Raw genomic sequence first — 21,027 nt, 5'->3', positions numbered from 1 at the left:
TTCTTCCTTCCTCCTCCCACATTTGTTTGGTGATCCATCAGCCTATTTACCTTATCATGCTGCCAAACCATCCATTTACGCTCCCATCTGTCTGTCAAACTATATCTTAGCTTCCATTTGTCTAACTATCTCTCTGTCTACTCATTCACCTGTCAATCATGCAGCTTGCCTTGGCTGCCGCAGGTTCCAGCTGTTCATCTGGGTGAGGCTGTGTCTGACCTCGTCTGATTAGGAGACAGTTGGATGAAGTAATTAGATTTCTATCGCTTGATATAAAGTTTTACACTGTTTTAAATACACTGAAGTAGAGTTTTAGCATCAGGGTTATTAAACTAAACATATATGAACGCTGTTTTTGGAGGATTGATATTTCAGGAGCTGAAACGTTTCCTAAATTTGTTTCCGGTAAGATATATATTTTAAAAAGTCAAGTTTCAAATGCCCACTTTCATTAAATTTCACACAACATGTTTCGTGCAGACTGTTATCTGTGATCTACATAACTGCCGCTATAGACTCCAAATGGAAACAGGTCATTGCTTTGGATCAGTCCAGTTCAGATCAGGCCTCAGTGGAGCAAGCCAGCCACTGATGTCCGTGTAGTCAGGAGGTCTGGCCTCCCACAGAGGCCCAATCAGTCTTGTAGGATCAGTGACTGCCCCCCCTAGGCACCAGAGTGCCTTGGCCTGATGGATTACTCTCTCCTGGCTCAGGCATGTGAAACCCAGGCCTTTGCTGTGGGCCCCATCTGTGCTCTCCATGGCTCCTGCATGCCTCATGGTCATAGTCTTGGGCTGCTGGTGAAGCCCCAAATGAATCTCAGTTTCAGTCCAGTGTGCATATTTTGCCACTTCTACCATGCCTCCATGCATGACTTGTGTAAAAGAAAGATTTAATTAGACCCACAAACATTTTTCAGATATTTTGTCAGAAAAATAACACATATAGCATGCTTATTATTGAATTTATGACTTTTTCTCAAATGTAACATATTAGAAAAGTAAACATTTGGCAATAGTGTCAGGATGGTTTGGGTTGATTGTGACTCTGTTTTCTGATATTTTATAAATGAAGATGTTTATTTACTAAGCATGTTATTACCAGAAATCAAATATTAAAATATTAAGGGATAAATTCACAAATCTGTTGCACATCCTTTTCTTTGAGCTCCTTTCTCAACGTGCAAATATAGGTAGGCGAATATTTAAATCAAACACACAAACTGATCTGCTAATGTTTGTGACACACAGTTCACTGCAAATGATGCTGATATTTAACCCTTTAAAACCGGTCGGAGCGGGCACTGTTTTGCATAACTATTTTTAAATCCCGGTAGCTCTGCAACCACGTGAGCTAGCGCAATCATTTTTTTTGCATATAAAACCGGAGGAGTTGTACTTACATCGGTCACAGTTTCCTTCCACATATAGCTTTGCAAAAACTGCATAAAAAGCGCTTGCAGCAACAAAAACATAATATTCCAGAAACACGCTTTGCCGATCCGATCAGCTGTTCGTAACACTTCCTACGTTGGAATAGACGTCAGCACGAACTATCGCATGTCCTCCATGACCTGCCCGAAACCAGAAGTGACGTCATTTTTGCGGAAATGTCGTTTTTTTACCATCAGGGCCTCATGAGCCTATACTGGTGTTTTTAAAAGTTATCTTTGACTTTATGACTTTCTGTGTGGTTTCTGGGATGCTTAGGACTCATATTGCACTGCTGGAAATAGTTTATTTTGATGCATATGCTGCTTTTTTGTAAATTTGCATTATAATATTTATTTTCGTTTTTCCTGCAGTATATAAAAATTGGTGTATTTCAAAAATAAAACTATGAAGACACTCAAAATAAATTTCCTGTGGTGGGAAACTATTTTGTGCAACTTTTTTGTATTTACAGTTTTGAGGGATAAGCCTCTTAAATTTCTCTAACTAGAAATATATGTTAAAAAAACAAAAACGATTTTCAATTGTTTTGTAGTTTATTGCACTTTTTTGCAATTTATATAATTACTATGCACTTAATGCAGACATATTATTAAAATTTGGGCTATAATTGTTGTATTGATGTATAGCAACTTGAAATTCTCCCAAAAATGGCTCCACAGCATGTAAAAATATAATATAAGCTCTGGCGGACTTGGTTCTATGGTAGGTCTTAAAGGGTTAATGCCAAAAAGAAGATGTCTTATTTTATGTGCTTGATATTGCTACACATAGGAGACATGGAAATTTAAGAGCACGTGTTGGAAGAGTGAGACATTTCTCACAGCCAGGTGAAGATGTGACTACCAAACATTACCAAAACACCTCATTCTAAATTTGCTCGGTGAATTTAGCAATGACCTGAAACCTCACGCCTAAGAAGTCACGCAAAACCAGTGGCGAGAAAACTTTGGGTTGGGTTCTTTTTAACATGCTGTGGCTCCTGTGGCAGGAATTTCACAATCTGCACAACAAAGCGAATAAACTGAAGAACCAAGAGAACCGACTGATGTTGGCTGTGGACCCGATCCTAACCAGGCCTTGACTGGACATCGGTCTATTTAACGCATTTACATTAATAACATTTAAAAACATGTTTTACCTTAATAAATTACACTTAAATGTAATTATAGTTATGATTTCAGGACCCAAGACATGGCACATGTTTTTTCACTAGGAGCTGGGCACTTAAAACAACTGTTTTTAGTGGTTGATCTGCACAAATTGAGACAAATTGAGCTATAAAATCACAGATTTCACACGAGACCATGAAATGGTATTTCCAGTTTGTTTTATACCCTGAAGTCATGTAAGTTGTCTTAACACAAAAATACTACAGAACGTGATGTCACATGATTTACAGTCCTGCATTGGAGTCTGTCAATTACTGAAGTCTGTTCCCTTCATAATAATCACAAGCGTACAGTTAACGTACACGTGTGTGATCTATTATTATACACTTTCCTGATTACAATAACAAACTGCGCCTTTTCTGTCAGTAAATTACCCACAGCTTGCGATCTTGCTCTAAAATGTGCAGCTCTTGGCAGCTTGGACACGTCATATTCAAATGAACCGACTGCACCTGTGTTTAGAAAACAGTGTGACTCTCGTAAATCACCGGCAAAACTAACCACAATTATCGGTGGTACATGGGGATTGCTCTCACACGTTATTGTGCCCCATTTAGTAAACGTGGCCCTAAGTGTACGGTTCGATTCCATTTTTAAATGAAGCGGAAATGCTCCTGCTCATTTTACTCAGATCGAGATGTTAAACATCTAAGCTGCACTGTATACTTACGTGTTGTGCCAAAGTAGGGAGATAATGTCAAAGTAAATTCAAACAGTAGTCACACAGGTGGGCAGTGCTTAGCAGTTTTAGGAATATGCTCTCAAGGATATTTGTTTTCTTTCACGGTTATACTTAGGTTTAAGCTTCCCTCCTGAAACCTGACTGCTGAGAGGACAATCATGAATGGGAGTTTTGCCTCAGGCACTGATCGATCGCAAAAGCGTTTTCATATAACTGATCATTTGGGCTGTGTGTGTCTGTGCATCCCAGAATGCTCAGAGGCGCCGTTCCATGGCTGAGGAATCGAGTCCTGCAGAGATATTTTAAGGAGATTTTTGAACCCGAGGAGCCCAGTGAGGAAAGTGTGCTACCCTTTGTCTGTGAGGCATGTTGCCTTTAGTCAAAAACCTACCAAATGTTAGCCAAGCTCCAAGAAGAAACATGGATTTTTGTTTTTTAGGTTACCACACACATAAAGTTACACAGTCTTAAGTGCAGGTAGTGCAGACAGGTTTTATGTGCAAACACATGCAATTCAATTCAATTCAATTTTATTTATATAGCGCCAAATCACAATAAAAGTCGCCTCAAGGTGCTTCATAGATACATATGACCCCCTATGAGCAGCACTTTGGCGACAGTGGGAAGGAAAAACTCCCTTTTAACAGGAAGAAACCTTCGGCAGAACCAGGCTCAGGGAGGGGCGGGGCCATCTGCTGTGATTGGTTGGGGTGAGAGAAGGAAGACAGACATGCAAAACCTCGTGTCTTCTCTCTTGCTGCTTTGTCCCCGGTAGACGCTGTCAAGGTTTCACTGGTGAGAAGGCAAAGTAATATTACAAATAAAAAAACATTCATTCATTAGCACGAGCAGTGATTTCCTGTAATCTCCTCAAAAATATTTTATGCTTTGCAATCAAGAGGCATCAAGCTTCTCTCGGGTTAGTATGGGACAGTATGTTCTGCGTGGATGTACCACATGTACGCACAGTATAGCAGAAAAAATGCAAAGCGTAGAAAGCAGCAAAACAGGGAGCTTAAATGATTGAAAATGGTGAGATTTCTCAGTGAAGGTGGACAGCACTGTTTTTGCAAAGAGGATTTTAGAACTTAAGTGGCGTCCTGGTAGTGAGAGTCGTGGGCTACTGGGAAAAAGAATGGCTGTATTCACTATCTGGGTCAGTCACTATTATTACCAAGCATGCACATCAAAGTACCCACAGAGATAGAGTGGTGATAGAGGCATGGAAAGATTAACCACATCCCTCTGCTGTCAAAAGCAATTGCATGTGTTATGACCACCTTGCTCTCTACGAACCTCTCTTCATTACTGTTTATCTCAACAGGCTCTGTTGAACTCACTTTGCCTTCAGATTCTGTACACAAACTGTCAAGCAGGAATGGGAACTCGTATACATGGTTGCCAGCTCTGAATGCTTTAAGATTAAGTGTTCATTTTAAGCCAGAACTCTGTGTTACTGCCTGGTTTGCTTCCTGTGCTTCCTGGGTGTTTAGAAACCACAAGTGGCCAGCTTTTTGTAGTAAACAGCAGAGGTAATGTCAGTAATGAGAGGGATTAAAAGGGGGGGGAGGGGAGTAGAACAAAGTGAGAGAAGAAAATTGGAAAAAGGATACAGGATGAAAAAGCACGGTGTACACTGGAAGGCTCCAAGAGATACAGAAAGTGGAAGAATTTCAGTATCTTGCCTCAGCGTGTTTATCTAGACCTGTCTCAGACATTTCCCTTTGTCATGCCAGTCTGATCGCCTTCGCCTGCTATGGCATGCTGAGAAAACACACCAAAACACATCAAGCACCAGATTGCAGCGCCCTCGCTCTCAGATCTCCTGACACGTGTACAGCCCACTCCTTTAGGTGTTACTTAACGGTAAAAAAATGTATATTACTGGCTATAGACAGTGCGCACGTTTAAAATGTGAAAGCCATGCAGCACCGTTGCCTCACAGCACACCTGAGTTCAATTCCACCATCTGGCCGGGGTCTTTCTGTGTGGAATTTGCATGTTCTCCCTGTGTTTGCGTGGTTCTGCCCGCCCCCGGGCACTCCGGCTTCCTTCCCATCATCCAAAGCAGTTTGTGGGGATAGGTTAACTGGAAACTCTGAATTGCCCATAGGTGTGAATGCGGGAGCGAATGGTTGTCTGTGTATATTTGTTAGCCCTGCGACAGACTGGCAACCTGTCCGGGGTGTCCCCCGCCTCCCGCCCTAAGACAGCTGGGAGAGGCTCCATCACCCCCTGCAACCCTGAAAAGGATAAGCGGAGGTGAATGGATGGATAAAAAGTCATAGATAAGAAGCTACTTTAAGCTGCTCCCGTATTCACAAGGTCGTCACCACAGCAGGTAGCTCAGCATGTTTGATTTGGCAGTTTCTTTTTAATGCCGGATGCACTTCCTGCCACAATCCCCAAAGGGATTTGTGCTTCCTCCGGGAATCAAACCAGGGATCTTTCCCTTGATAGGCAAATGTGTAAATCGCTGCACTGTGGTGGATAACGTGCTGCATTTTGACTGTAAGGAAATACCTGCGTTCACAGTAGTGAAAATAGTCTAATAATATAATATAATAATATATAATATATATTAATAATAATTATATATATATTATTATAATATATATATATATTATAATATATATATTATATTATAATATATATATATATATATATATATATATATATATATATATATATATATATATATATATTATAATATAATTTATATATATATATATATTATATTATAATATAATATATTATAATATATATATATATATATATATTATAATATAATATAATATATTATAATATATATATATATATATATATATTATAATATAATATATATATATATATATTATATTATAATATAATCTAATATAATATATATATATATATATATATTATATTATAATATATATATATATATATATATAAATATAAATATATATATATATATATATTATAATAATAGTATAAAATAGTAGTGAAAATTTGTGAATGTCATTTGGGGCATTTGAAACACAAATAAACTGGATATATCAACACAGTTACTGATTAACTAATTAAAAGATTAAATGTGAGTAGTACCTATGGTTGCATCTTTTTTGGGACATCTTGTAAAAACTGTAGTGTCCATTTGCATGAAAGCTGATTGGTTTACACATTTTTATTTTTCGCGTTTCCTCTGAGTAGAAATGAAAAATGTATCAAGTATAGTGATGGAAATTCTACATTTTTATGGTTACGTGTACATAAAGACACCAAAAATAGTTTTGGATGGATGGATGGATTACAGCATTTCTTTATTAGTCCATTTAGTTTTCTTTTGTTTTTATATGTTTTGGGGGGTTTGATACTCAGAACAACTCTGCAACAAAATCATCTGCATCTGTTCAGCTTCTGTTACCAGAAGCAAGACGAACTTTGTTTTCTGCAAACTACAGTTGATATTCTCCGCTTGTGGCAACAAAAAAGAAAAATCTTAACTACAGAAAATCAGAGTAAAATTAGTTTTGAAGCATTCAGATTTTTTGTTTGTTTGTTTACTTTTAGAAGATCTTCATAGAGCAACAGGAGAAACAAAGCTTGTTGCACCTTTGAGCTGATTATTGTAAATCATTGAGTGTCTGTGTAACATCACACAGGACACTGTGACACAATGTTTGCATTTCTCACCTCATCACAGCTGCTCTCACCTTTTACTCAGCTGCACAATGTTTTCTTTCTTGCTCTTTATTTGTGGCGATTAGTCTTACCAGCGAACGAGGGGCTATATTTGCCACTACTGTAGTTTTGCGATACCTGGGTCATAATTTTCAGTTAGAAGAAATAGCTTCTCTCACTCTGCATCCCATTTATATGCCGTATCTTGTTTCTGTGTACAGAGTTCCATTACTCTGTAGCTCGGAGGCTGGTAGAGGGGAGGGAGGCGGGAGGTAAAGGAGATGAAAAGGAGTGATAGAAGGCTGCGGCTGTTCCTGTTGCTGCTGCCGCAGACGCTTTCCCCCCTCAGCAGAGAAGCAAACAACATGTTGATGTGCAGCAAGCAGAGATTTAATCACCTTTGCTATGTTTCAACTCATCAAAATATGAAGTGCGGAGCAGCTCAGACAGGGAGAATTAGACAAAGGCAGTGACATGTCAGAGGCATCGTGTCATCGCTAACTTATTTAACAAAAAAGCGAGTTGATGCAAAGCTACCACGAGAGCTCCAGCTCCAGTCTGTACTGCAGATACTCTCCTGCTGAAGCTATTTACACAAAAGGCTGCTGATAATGATCTTTTTATTGTGGCCTTGAATATGGGTCAGTGAACATGAGTGGCATGTTTAGATGTTGGGCAGTTGCTACCCAGACAGTATTTACCTAACATTGTCTGGTGCCTTCTTATGGTTTTTACTGGGCTCAGAGCATCCGATGTGAAACCCATTCGGTGAATGAATGATGGCTTTTTCTACTTTAGCAGTTAACAGAACTGCATCATGATGTAATTCAGTGCAATTAGCCATTAACATAACACAACATCTGTCACATGAAGAAATGGCATCTCTCTGGAAGCCCTCCAAAGAGTCAGGAGAAGGTTGGAGTTGACTTTGCAGGCTTAAAAGGCCTCTGCTTTCCGCTGCTCTGTAATCTGGCGTCCTCTCCTCCTCCTATTACCCTTGTCTTATTCAGAGCCGCTCCCTCGTGGCAGGGATCATCATGATATACATGCAAGGATTTTCCTCTGCTAACACTAAAGGAACAATGTATTTCCCTGTGTCGGTGTGAGAGAGAAAAGGAGGTTGTGTGTATATGTGCGCTCGCTCCCCCTCCATCTGCCATCCACGGTGCTTTTAGTAACATTTTGAGAAACAGTGCCAGCCAGCATTTAATTAAGTTCTGGTATGCCAACATCTCCCTGTTGTAACATGGAATATCTCTTCTTTTGTCAATTCCTCTCCTGTTTCTGTGCTCCTCTGTGTCGGTCGTACTGTAACAGGGAAAGATGTCGCCTCTGGGAGAAGCAGGTAAAGAAGCCATCAAAACCAATGCAAGTAGAAAGAGTTGCAATCAGCGCACCAAAAGGAAAAAAACTAGTTGTAGAGCATCTTTTGTGTGGATCTCTTCTCCTTTTCCCCAGTTTCACTTTGTTTCCCTCTCTTCCTGTATATGTGTGTGTGTGCTTGAAGCTTTCAATTCAGTAGAGGCTACTAGTAATGTTTCTCTCCCAGTAGAAATGGCTGCTGTTTGTTCAATTGTTGTGATAGATTGATGTGGGGTGGGAAAAGATGGGCTTTTATGCACCTGAACATAGGAACAGAAAAGTCTTTATGAGAAGCCAGTAGCTCTCCATTCACCAATCGTCTGATGGGAGATGCATTTTGCTGGAAGTTTTTCTCGTTTTTTGCAAAGTCTTTCACGAACGCTTTCCAATATATTCAGGCAGTTAGGCAAGACACAAATACCCCCAAAAGGGCACTTGTCATTTGTTATTCCACAAAAATGCTGCCTCCAGTTTATGGCAGTTTTCCTGTAGGGTTTCAACAAGTGGCCGCCTTAATGGTCTCTTCTTTTCAGTTTGCACAGAATACAAAATGACTCTCTTCAAATGCCCACCAACAGTTCTCATGTAATTAGCTATGCATCTGTACTTTAAATAATATTGTTGTTATCTGTAAATAGTCCTATAAACAGAGAGGACGGATGAAGATCCATATTTGTCAGCCTGATGTAAACTGGCTGCAATCCTGTTTTGACCACTGTGGCTTACTTTAAACTGATAACGTTGACTGTCTAAACCAAGTTGGTTGATGGTAAGTATCCTGAATGCAACGTGTAGAATGTCATCGCTCAAAAAATGGATATGATGATCTATTAAAAGGAAAATAATATTTGTACTGCAAATTCAATTTTTCTTCCGATTCTAAAAGATTTTTTTAGCTCGTCTTTCGTCATTTTACTCATCTAATGATTCATAATGCCTCCTTTAGACTGCCGCCTTTGATCCCTTTCACTATTGTTTTTCCCATTCCTATTTTCTATCCCATTTCCTATTTACAGTAATAGATGTAACCCAAGACGACCTCAGATCAGAGACAGTGGGTCTGTATTCTCCGAGCTCTGTTTTTCATGTTCCTCTGATAGAATGAGGGTTAAAGGGGACTGCTTGTGCAGAAACGAGGTTACAGCAATTGGGCTTGCAAATGATTGGCAGGGATAGATTGTGGATGATCTAGTTTTTTAAACTGTCCCCATTTTTGCTTTCTTTTTTGTATAATGCTGCTTCTTACTTTGAAAAGAGGAAGGTTGTGTAAGTCATGCTTACACAATAAAGCACAACTTGTGAAAAGAAAAACGAGGACATGAATAAGCGGTCGTGATGTGTTTGGAGGCGCTGCCACAACCTGGTAGCTTTTGCAGTTTCCTATTATATATGAATCTATGTTGTACTAAAATAATTTGAGGATGCAGGACCTTTATCTGCTTTTCTTAAACATCTTGAGCTGTCTTCCTTTCGGTCTCTTTCATCCCTCCCTCTTTCTCCCCCTCTCCTCCTGTGCACCATCTGCATGATGCTTTGTATCCAGTCTGAAGGAGTGCTCGCCGTTCTCCGCTGTGAATGTGGGAGTCGGTGTGGATCTCGCGTGCGAACGTGTTTGTGTATGTGTTCGTCGGCATCGCAGTCACTCTCAGCTCATTACCTGACATGATGGATGGTGCGAGTGCCATTAAACAACGCCCAGCCAGGGACGCCTGGCACCCTACAGCTGGCACTGAGTAATGGGCACATTGGCGACGGCACGCTTGGAAATACCAGGGAGTCCTGTGTGGGTGTGCCTGCAGTCATCTCCATGGCTATGCTTCCTGGTTCTGCTCAGCCCCACCTGCCACCTGGCTGCCCAGTAGATGCCATGGGCATTTCTGGGCAGCCGTCGTTGGATAGCATAGGAGGCGGTGTTTGTATGACTCTGTCATAGAACTGGCAAGAGAAAAACCCAAAGTGTGACTGGCCTGCTTTCTGACCACAAGTGCTACAGTGGCATATTCTCTCTTACTAGCAGCGAATCATATCTGATTGAATTTTTTCTGCATATTTTGACTCATATTAGTCTTTTTTTCACTTGAAGTTTGGACTCTTAGGTTGATCCTTTTCATTTCTCAAAGGATCTTTCTAATGCTAAAGCTACAACACAATGCTTCTGTCTGGGTTCTGTATTAGAGCCTTTGCCAGTTCACCAGACAAAAGCTTTTCTCGTGAAGCAGGAAGTGTTTAGTGCACTCGATGCAGCTGAAAACATTCAGTTCACAGTAATACAAGGTTGACATGTGAATGAACCACATAGCTTCAAATAAACTCTAGAGTTGCAAAAGTATCGACAGTTGAGCACCAGAGGACGTCTCTCTAATCTCCAGCACATTTGAGCCACTAAAGACAGTGAGGACGCCACGTAGTTTGGCCACGGGCGGCTCTGCTATCACCTCCGCAGCAGCTTGTTGCAGTGCACCTGTCCCCTGCAGGGAGGCCACGGTGCAAACGTGTCACGACGGAGAGAGCGCACAGGCTTGAGAACACTTCAACCTGGTCTAATGGAAAAAGCCCATATGTATACTATTTTTGTAGTGTTATTAGTTCTTGTGCGTGGTGCATTTACTTTGTGTAGTGTGCATATGCTGCATCTGATGAGAGTAGTCGAGGGGCTCTTGAGTGGAAGTCTGGATCAGGAGCTGAATGGAGTTACTATGACACCAGAGACAAGCACCTCCACTCCAGCAGCTTCTTCTGTGTCTCCCTCCTTCCCTGCTGCTCTGCTCTCAATCAGCCTGGATGTTCTTCACGTTTCTCCTCTTGTCTTTTTTTTTTTTGCCCTCTTTAGTTTTTCTATACAGTCTTTGATTAGGTTGAGCTCCTGAGCTAGTATGAATCAATGCACCAGCGCTTTCATGTTCCTTCTGATTCTCACGTTTTGTATTTTTATTCTTTGTCTTCCTGTTTTTTTTAACCAGACAACCGTCGTGCAGTCCTGGAAAGATCTCGCTCACGGCACAATGCAAATCACCAAGCTCGATGATCACCCGCGCCTACTATAAGACGCTAGATAAGTGCCAAAGAGGGCTGCGAGGAGGAGACCTAGAAGACATCTGAAGGAGGGACAGACCAGCCCTGACTGTGGCACATACACAGCACCAAGTACAGAACAAACAAGCCTAAAGAAACGACACAGAACTGAAGTAATTTCATTTCATCCAGTTCATCAGACGTTTTACATATTTATTCAAGAATTGTTCATCACTTTAAATGTTTGTGTCCTCTCTCGCTGGTTTGATATTAAAAACAATACATTTTAAGGTTACTGCAGAGAAATGAAATGTTTTGATTGTTTGAAAATCCATTTTCATTCTTGCAAGTCTAAGCCTTCGACTTTAATCCTTCTGTAATCAAAATACTTCACACTCAGATTTGACGTGAAACACGTATCGAACATTGCAGCGTACTGAAGAAAGAACTAATGCCAAGAAGGACTGCAGAGTAGTTCATTCCCGTGAACATACCACACACCCTTTATTTTGCAAACAAGCAGCGGGGCAGCTGTTCTCTAAATGGAAAACAGGGATTTAACACCCGTGTTGGCAAGCCTTCAACCTGCTGATGTTTTCTCGAGCAGCTCCCCGAGCTCTTATCAAAGAGGGAGTAGTTGTTTAAAATTTCTTACTGCCAGTACCTCCTCCAACCAACATCGAGACAGTTCTCACAACAGCCAGTCGTCTCCGTAAATCAGCTCGTTGCATAAACCACAAAGCCACGAGAGCTGGCCTCCGTCTGCACCGATATTTCAGAGCTCGTGACTCATGGATTTTGAAACTGTAATCTCCATTTTGACAAGATGCATTTTATTTTTAGTTGTGTAATATCTAACATTGCCTTTGGGTGCTGATCTGTCCCAAGGTCGCGTTTGCTTCTAACATGAGAGACTGACACATTTTTAAATGCATCGAACTGCCTGGAGGAGCTGACATGAACTTTTTGACCTTTCCTGTGATCAGGTGTTCAGCAAGGAACACGTGCGACAACGTTACCATCATTTTATTATTAATCTGTTTGAAGTACAATAAAGGCCAAAAATGAATCTGTAAACTAGCAGTAAAAAGGTTTGTTTTTAAACACTGGAATCTCCAGAAAAAGAAACAAAGTAACCAGTGTTTAAAATAACAAGTGTTTATGTTAGCAACCTATTGTAGTAGTTACTGAAAGGCTGTCATCAGTGCCTGACGTAGGACTTGTCTCTATGATTACAAAACAAAAACGAGGAGATGCTTGCTTGCAATCTAACGTGGTTAACTTTGTGAAAGGGTCCGTTTTATCCCAAATGTTGACCTTTTCCCAAACCTAACTGAAAAAGATAATCTATATTTGGTAGAACATGAGACAGGATTTTATATAAATATGTAAAAACCCCTCGTAGGTCCCAAAACATTTAAATTCATCTGATTGAATGTATGAGGTCAAACAGGGTTTTAAGAGGTGGCATTTGTGGACAAACTCCTGTAAACGGTCACCGGGTGTGTGGCGTTTGTGTACGTGATAGTTGAAACTTGTTTCTCTGTATGGGCTCACTGTCACACCGTTTCACGTGAACTATTTATTCATGTATTCATGCCTAGGGTGGCCCTTGTTCCCTTACTTCCCTAAACTGTAAGCAGATGCTACTAAAAACAACCGCCGAATCCACACGGAGACCGGGCACGAGCAGAATTATCGACTGAGGGGCGCAGTAGACAAGATGATCCTTGTCTTAGAAAGCGAGTCTCCAAACACCCTCCGATTCCCCGGCACTAAGGGCAACGAGCAATCATTTCACCTTCAGACAGGTTACTGTACTAATAACAGAACTCAGCTGTAGGCTTCGTGTGTCTGTGTGTCTCTGTTTGGGGCAATCGTCTGTGTGCACCACGCCAGCTCAGTAATCGCAACAGGAACTCCGGCAAAATAGGATTCCACGTGCTCGACTCCTGGGCTGAATAGATGGAGATTTTTTTCATTTAAACAATCTGCCAGTGCAGCTTATGATGTGTCTGTTTCACGATGCCTCCTCTCTCAGCCTGCGCACTTCTAAAAATGCAATTTTACACATCATCTCGGCTCAAGGTGCACCCACAATACTCTGAGAAGTCTGCATATTTAATTCTCCTCTGAATACGAGGTTTGAGCAGTCATACAGAGAAAGCAGAGAGAATGAGGTTTCTGCATTGATGGCAGTTTTAAAGACGTGTTGCACACGGCGCAGAGATTGCAGTGATTCTTCTTCCCTTTCTAGTAGATACTTGCCCTCAGCACAGTTTCAAGCAATTAATAACGGCTATTGTTTTATCAGTCGTCCAACTGCAGTGATATTTAGTGCTTTTACGCCTTTATGATGGGACACTGTGTTTGCTAAAACAACAAGTGGTTTGTGGTTAGCAGTAACAAGATGTTTTTCTCACAAAACTTGACTGAATTATTCTTTTTTTGCTCATTTTAAACAACTTTCTTCCACATTTGCCAAGTGTTCGTTTAGCTTTTTTTCTCTAAACTATGAAAAAAACTGTACAGACAAAAGCTTTTTTAAAACTGTAATTGTTATTTCAACTTTGATCCAATTAAGTCATTCAGAGTAGGAAATTTGATGTTATTATGATAGTCAAGTGTTATTTCTTATCAAAACACTCATGCATCTTTTTAGAGATGTCATTTAAAAATCTGTTTTGTAATGATTCTGACGTGCTGAGCTAAGCGCTACGATGTTCGCCATTATAGAAGCTCCAGATCATCAGTGTTCACCTTGAAGACGTTTGTTTTTGAATGATAACGACGAGTGAAAACAAGACACTTCTACAATGACAACATTTCCATTGTCCCTGTGAGTGATTCGTGTGTTTCTCCCCCCGTACCACCTCGTAGAATATTCAGAATAATGTGTTTTTTTCTAGAAGAGTAGTAGAGAGTCCATTGACAATGAACCTGAATTGCTCTGCCATGTTATTGTAGAAATCAGCATGTCGGCCCATCCTCTTACTGGTTGTTACTAACAAACCTCAGCTGATGATGTTCTCGTTGTAATGGTAAGAATGGCGAGGCAGGGGTATAAAGGTAAAGGTGCCGTTTCTCTGCAGTGGCGAGTGATTAAATGAAAAGTTTGAAATGTCACTTACACTCACTGACTGCACTTTACCTCACAAGTTATTCTGCTCAGGCGGAGAAAGATTTGTTTAAGATTCGTAAATACAACGTTGCCACTAACAGAGTGAACTATTTGCAAAGCATTTCTTTTGGTAAATAGTTCCCAGCTGCCACATATCCAGTTCTTTCCGACTTTGTTAGCGCTTACTATTGATTTGTGGAAGAACAATTGTGGCTGAATCAACAAACAATGTTCAGAACTGTTGACAAACCCTGTCCAACCACGGTGTGTAAGCTGCCATATCCCTGCCTACCTTTCTTGTTGTCACCGAGTATGTTTTATTGTCATAAGAAACATTTATATTTGTAACATTTTAAGTTTATTTGTATCCTTAGAAACATGAAAAAGCAAAATGGTTATGCACACTGTCCTTCCATAAACTATGTAATGGAATATGATACTAAATAATAACCACTTTGTTATATAAACAAATTTCTGTGAGCTTCTTTGTCTCTTCTTCTTTTGCCAGTCGTGTTTTTTTTGTATTCACACGTCACAAGTGTTTCTTGATCAAGTCTTCACCTTTTGTCTTGCTTTTGTGTACTTGGGTCTAAAATTACATCTTCAGTTCGTTTTATAGCACGGCAGAAGATACCTGCTCCTCTGACTTATGGACAGAGCTTACAGAGAGCTCGAGGTTTTAGTACATGATAAATGAGACAGCTCCTACCTATAAAAGCAACATATTTGGACCTTGGTGTCCTCGCTGCTTTATCTTGCACAGTGTCAAAGGCAAAGTGATAATGCTGTCATGTCTAATGGCAGCTTAGGGAAATTACTAGCGTCTGAAAACACATTTCAAGGAATGTTTCTCATTTTAATCATTTTGCAGACGTTTCTCTCTACTGTGACTTCAGCTTATCTCCACCTGTGTTAGACAACGGGGAAAATCAGGGCAGCAAACCAATCATTTGTTTATTATTTGATACTAAAGAATTTTAATTTGTAAGCCGGGGAAACATTTATTCTGGAATTTCTCTTTTATAGGCAGTCAAAAAAAAAAAAATGCAGTTTAAATCTGTGTTAGGCAGCTTGAGTTTAAAGTTAATAAGAGGTTTTTTTTTTGGAGCAGCAATTTCTGAAAAAAATGAACTCTCCATGATGTGTTCCCATGCGATCAGCTTGTGTCAGTCTATACGAGTCTCACTAGCGAGCGTCAAATTGCAGGGCAGGGCTGCTCCTGTCCTAACCATTTGCTTTACAGCCCACCGACCACCACCAAGTCTGCTCACAAGTAACGGCGTGTTCTCCCTGCATGTGCCATGTCCCACATCCCAGCTGCAGCACGACATCATAAAATAAGGGCTGACATCTGTAAGTATACCTCGGGTCACAAGGAGCTCTCTCCCGCTCCTCGCGTGCACTCGCACAGAAATACGCGACGCTTCTCTCGACGTGTCTTGGGACTGATCTTCTCCGAGCCTCTTCTCCTCCCAGTGTGCAGCCAGACAGATGGAGATTCATCTCTCAACAAGCTGTGATCTGTGTTTAGAGATGTGTGCTGCAGAACACAACTCTAATTAGGTTTATTGTTGATCTAGGGAGGTTAATTTGTACTTGGCTGCAAGTGCTAAAGAAGGCCAACCTAGTTCCTTACGAGGCACCAGCACTGCAACCATAAGAAGCTTTTTTATCTTCTTGACTTTCGAGGTGATTCAGAATTATTACACCCCCTTGCTATATTTGTCTAGTTCGGTATAATTGCGCTTTGCACCGGGCTGAGAGATCTGTCATGGCCGGGGCGGTAGAACTGGAAATGAGATACTAGAAGTGTGTTTGTCTAATGAGCTTAGGGGTACAGTTGTGTGGCTGTGGCAGGTATTACTTATTTTTTTATCCTGTTTTCTTTTTTCTTTTCTTTTTTTACAACCTCCAGGTAAGTAGCCTTGTCAAACGCTGAGAGATGAGCCTGGCCCACACAAGTTTTATTTTTCTTCACGCTATTCACAGTCGTGTTTCTAATGCACTCTGTGACAGATCAGTTGTCAGCGGGAATACAACATAATTATGTTTCATTTTGCATTTCCGACTAATGGAATACGCAAACATTATGGAGATGAGACAAAGCAGGCAGTAACGATTCCCTCCTTACCTGAGCTAATTCTGTCTGGGGAGAAATCTTATTCAAGCAGCACTTTGCGCTTAACCGTGGCACTTTGATAAAATGCATGCATGTCCAGGGTGCATGGGTGTCTAAATAAATTTGCCTGTAAAAGAATTCACTTGTCTAATGTTCTGCAGGTGTGTGCCATTTGTGAAAGGAACAACTCTACCTATAGGCCTGTTTGGTACTTTGCAGCTTGAGCAGCATTGCACATTTGTCTTGGTGTATTTGCCATTAACAGCTCAGTGTCATGAGCATGTGAGACTTACAGTTAATGTGACCGTCACAGTAGTGCTGCACCGAAAAATGCATTTTAAGAAAAGACAGCAGCATTCTTGTAATGACAGTTTATGTTATGGTGCCTGTTTTCTTTTAACTCAACAGGATGGAAGTCATCAGCTTTGCACTGTTTAGAAGCTAAACTTAAATATGATGCCAATGGTACTTTACCCGCTGTTCTGCTACGTGAGCATAGACTGCACATTGATATGTAAACTACTTGAATCAAAGGGCAGTAGCTAGCAGGAGCGCTACTGCAAACTAAAGTTTTGATTAACAAAGTGTAAAGGTTTTTGACAGTAACTGGGATGCTGGTGAACAACGGGATAAAAAGTCTTACTTATGGAGAGAACTGAACAGCTGTCTCCTCCCAGTGTCTTTGAATACAACCAAATACTAAACCAGCTGCAATGGAGGTGGAGCTGACTAAGAAATGTGTGCACTGTATGCTCACAGTGCCCTGGATTTTGTTTTTATTTCACTTTAAATGGGAACATAAGTTTTTCAAATTAAAATAATTTGATGCTGAATAAGAGTGAAAAGCAGAGACTGGGACCAAAAACCATTCAGGAGAATGTTTACAAAGTTAATGAATCAAGTGAGATGGCTAATTTTCCCAAACATAATCTTGAGTGTCACCACCTGCTGGCTATGAGGACAAAAAGGCTGTTTTAAGGCACTCGTTCAAAGGCTTTCCTCCTCAGACCCAGATACTACGTTTATGATTAATATAAAGCATATATATCTATATCTCTATATATATCTATATATCTATCTCTATATATATCTATCTCTATATCTATCTCTATATATCTATATAGAGATATCTATATAGATATATAGATATAGATAGATATCTATCTATCTATCTATCTATCTCTATATATCTATATCTCTATATATCTATATCTATCTATCTCTATCTCTATATCTCTATATCTATCTCTATATCTCTATATCTCTATAGATATCTATAGATATCTATAGATATAGATAGATATATAGATATATATCTATATAGATATATATCTATAGATATAGATAGATAGAGATATAGAGATAGATAGAGATATAGATATATCTATCTATATCTCTATCTATCTATATCTATAGATATATATCTATATATCTATCTCTATATCTCTATATCTATCTATAGATATCTATAGATATAGATAGATATATAGATATATATCTATATAGATATATATCTATAGATATAGATAGATAGAGATAGAGATATAGAGATAGATAGAGATATAGATAGATATATCTATATCTCTATCTATATCTATAGATATATATCTATATCTCTATCTCTATATCTCTATATCTCTATATCTATCTATAGATATCTATAGATATAGATAGATATATAGATATATATCTATAGATATAGATAGATATAGATAGAGATATAGAGATAGATAGAGATATAGATATATCTCTATCTATCTATATCTATAGATATATATCTATATATCTATCTCTATATCTCTATATCTATCTATAGATATAGATAGATATATAGATATATATCTATATAGATATATATCTATAGATAGAGATAGAGATATAGAGATAGATAGAGATATAGATATATCTATCTATATCTCTATCTATCTCTATCTATAGATATATATCTATATATCTATCTCTATATCTATATCGATATATCGATATATAGATATATATCTATAGATATAGATAGATAGAGATATAGATAGAGATAAAAATATAGATATAGAGATATAGATATAGATATAGAGATAGATATATAGATTTATATAGATATATATAGATAAGCTATAATTGAACATAGTGGGCAAACTGTGTAGCTACAAATTCATAATGTAATATGATTGCCCAAAAGGCATTTCTATTACATTTGTTGGAAGGGCTGTTAAGCAGTGAATAAATTTTTCTGAGCATTTAAAACTCCACAATCCCAAAGACCCCTTCATTATCAGAAATTGATTCCTTTAATCCAGTAACTATCAGAAAGACTTAAAAGCTGTGTGATTATATTACCTAATTCTGTTCATATGTGTGTGGAGCCTAGGGGAAATCAGGGTAATAATCTAGCAGGAATCATTTTTCGTATGCTTTTGGCTGAAAAGAAAACTACTGTTCATGCTTTATGGGCACATAAATGAAGCAACTTGTGGAACACTGCATGTCGCGTCACAGAAACGGTGAAAGAAAAATTGACCATAAAAACGACGAAGCTGTGGAATTTTCATACAAAGCCATGAGGTGGCATTCCTCATGGCTCCGAACAGAGGAAATAAACATTAAAATAAAACTTACTACAGTATGCTGCATCAAAAGTTTTATTATTTATATTTCAAAATGATTTTGTTTTAGTCTTAAGGCATTGCATTAGTAGGCACAGGTGACAGGTGGTTGCCAACAAGGGTAGTCATATAGCTAGCTATCTGCTAAGCCTCGTATCCACCAATTCAAGTCACTGTTGGAACTCTGGTCTGTATTCATGGTGCAGCTATCAGAGCATTTCTAATGTGGTTATTTTGAGGACTTGTGATTAATTGTACTATAACCACTTCAAGAAGTCTGTGCTCTTTACGATGTTGCACCCATAAAGTGTGTTTGCATGCATCAGCAGATAACTAACTCCAAACTTTAGTGGGGACTTGAAAATAATGCAAACCAAGGGGTGCAAATATGTCCCAGGGTATGTCCATCTTTTATATACAGTCTATGGGTAAATAGTCAGTTTGACACAGGTGCTGCGACTGTAGCCATGTGGAATAGGAGTTGCAACTAAAGATTATTTTTCTTTATCAACAATTTAAAAGGCCAAGATGATGTTTTCAGCTGCTTGTTTTGTTTGGCCAGCACTGCAAAAAAATTCTTCAAGTCACAAAGAAATTAAATCAACATTAAAACAATGGGATGTTTTGGCATTTTTGACAAAAACAGACGAATTTTGCGCTGACTGATTAATTCCCTGAGCCGTATAATGAACTGGCTTCTGTGCAATAATGTCTACGCTGTCTGCTCTCTGCTTTGACTTACTCAGCACCCAGAATCAGATGTATAAGCGCCTCCAACTATCTGACTGTAAAACATTTTTCACTCTTGTGTTGTTCACTTGCAGACATACAAGCGTTCTCCTCAGATCTGCCCTCTATCTCTCTCTTTTTTTCCTGTCGGTCTTGGAGTCACTGGAAGTCACTTATCACTGTGTTTCTGCAGTTTTCCCACTCGATTCCTAGAGTTTTACTACTTATAAATCAATACATCTTTTTTATTTGTTTGTTTGCTTGTTCTGAGTACATGAAAATGTAAAATGACCTAGACAGCAGATGTATCTTTTGCCTCGCTAAGCTTCAGCGGCTGGATACTAGCACTGTGTCCAACAATCCTGCCTGACGTTGAGTGATGGCAGAATATACCGAAAGTGGTGAATTTAATACAGAAATATTCTTGCAGGAGCGTGTGCTTTGCAATTGATCAAATTATTATACTGCACGCCCACAGATGAGAACTGCTGGTACTCCTGCATTCAGCATGGCATTTCCATGATCACAGTTCATTGCTTCACCTTACTGTATGCCTTCTGTTTTTTCTTCCTGCCTCACCCCACTCAGGAGACATGTCTCCCAGCAGGGAGAGGGTCAGCTCAGAGGAGACTTCAACCTGTCAGAAAAAATTCACATCTAGCCCCTCATGCCTCTTTTCACCATCCAACCCTTCTGTCTCCCACATCTCCAGCGCTCCCTCCCTGGCACCCATCACTCCTCTTTTCCTCTGCTACCCTCCTCTTCTTGCCATTTGATTCAGATCACTGAGTTAGCCTGCGTCTCCTTTGTCTGACGCCCCATTTTGCCAGGCAGATGGACAGGAGGAGAGAAGACGGACTCACATCGAGATATGCGCGTGTGTGTTTATGAGATGGAAGGAGAAAAAGAAAGGGAGGAGAAGTGCCGAAACTTTTCTTGGAGGTAAAAATGTCAAACAGCAATGAAGTGAGGAGACTTTTATCTGTCAAACCTGTATGAGGTCTTGCCTTTCAGGCTACTGAGTGACAAGGCTGCAGTTAAAAGAGAGCTGAGATGCGAAAGTGAGGGCGACAGAATGAGTTTACCTCTCATTCAGTTGGCTTGTCATACAGTATC

General features: G+C 39.5%; 1 protein-coding gene across 5 annotated transcripts in view; it reads left to right on the top strand.

The window, feature by feature from the left end:
• diaph2 (diaphanous-related formin 2) overlaps positions 1-14,936 on the top strand; it is a 405,324-nt gene extending 390,388 nt beyond the window's left edge. For 4 of the 5 annotated variants that reach the window (XM_087851703.1, XM_087851702.1, XM_087851707.1 and 1 more), the window contains one exon: positions 11,291-14,936. In XM_087851703.1, the coding sequence (XP_087707829.1) occupies positions 11,291-11,355 (65 nt within the window). In that variant the 3' untranslated portion in view covers positions 11,356-14,936. Of the gene's footprint in view, positions 1-8,285; positions 8,314-11,290 lie in introns of all 5 variants that reach the window. The other variant, XM_087851696.1, reaches the window with a different exon arrangement.
• The last annotated feature ends 6,091 nt before the right edge of the window (positions 14,937-21,027 follow it).

The sequence above is a fragment of the Neolamprologus brichardi genome, chromosome 2, assembly GCF_056152115.1.
Source record: "Neolamprologus brichardi isolate AB-2024 chromosome 2, ASM5615211v1, whole genome shotgun sequence".
Lineage (NCBI taxonomy): Eukaryota > Metazoa > Chordata > Actinopteri > Cichliformes > Cichlidae > Neolamprologus > Neolamprologus brichardi.
Note: the sequence above shows the minus strand (reverse complement) of the source record. Positions and strands in the feature narration are given on the sequence as shown.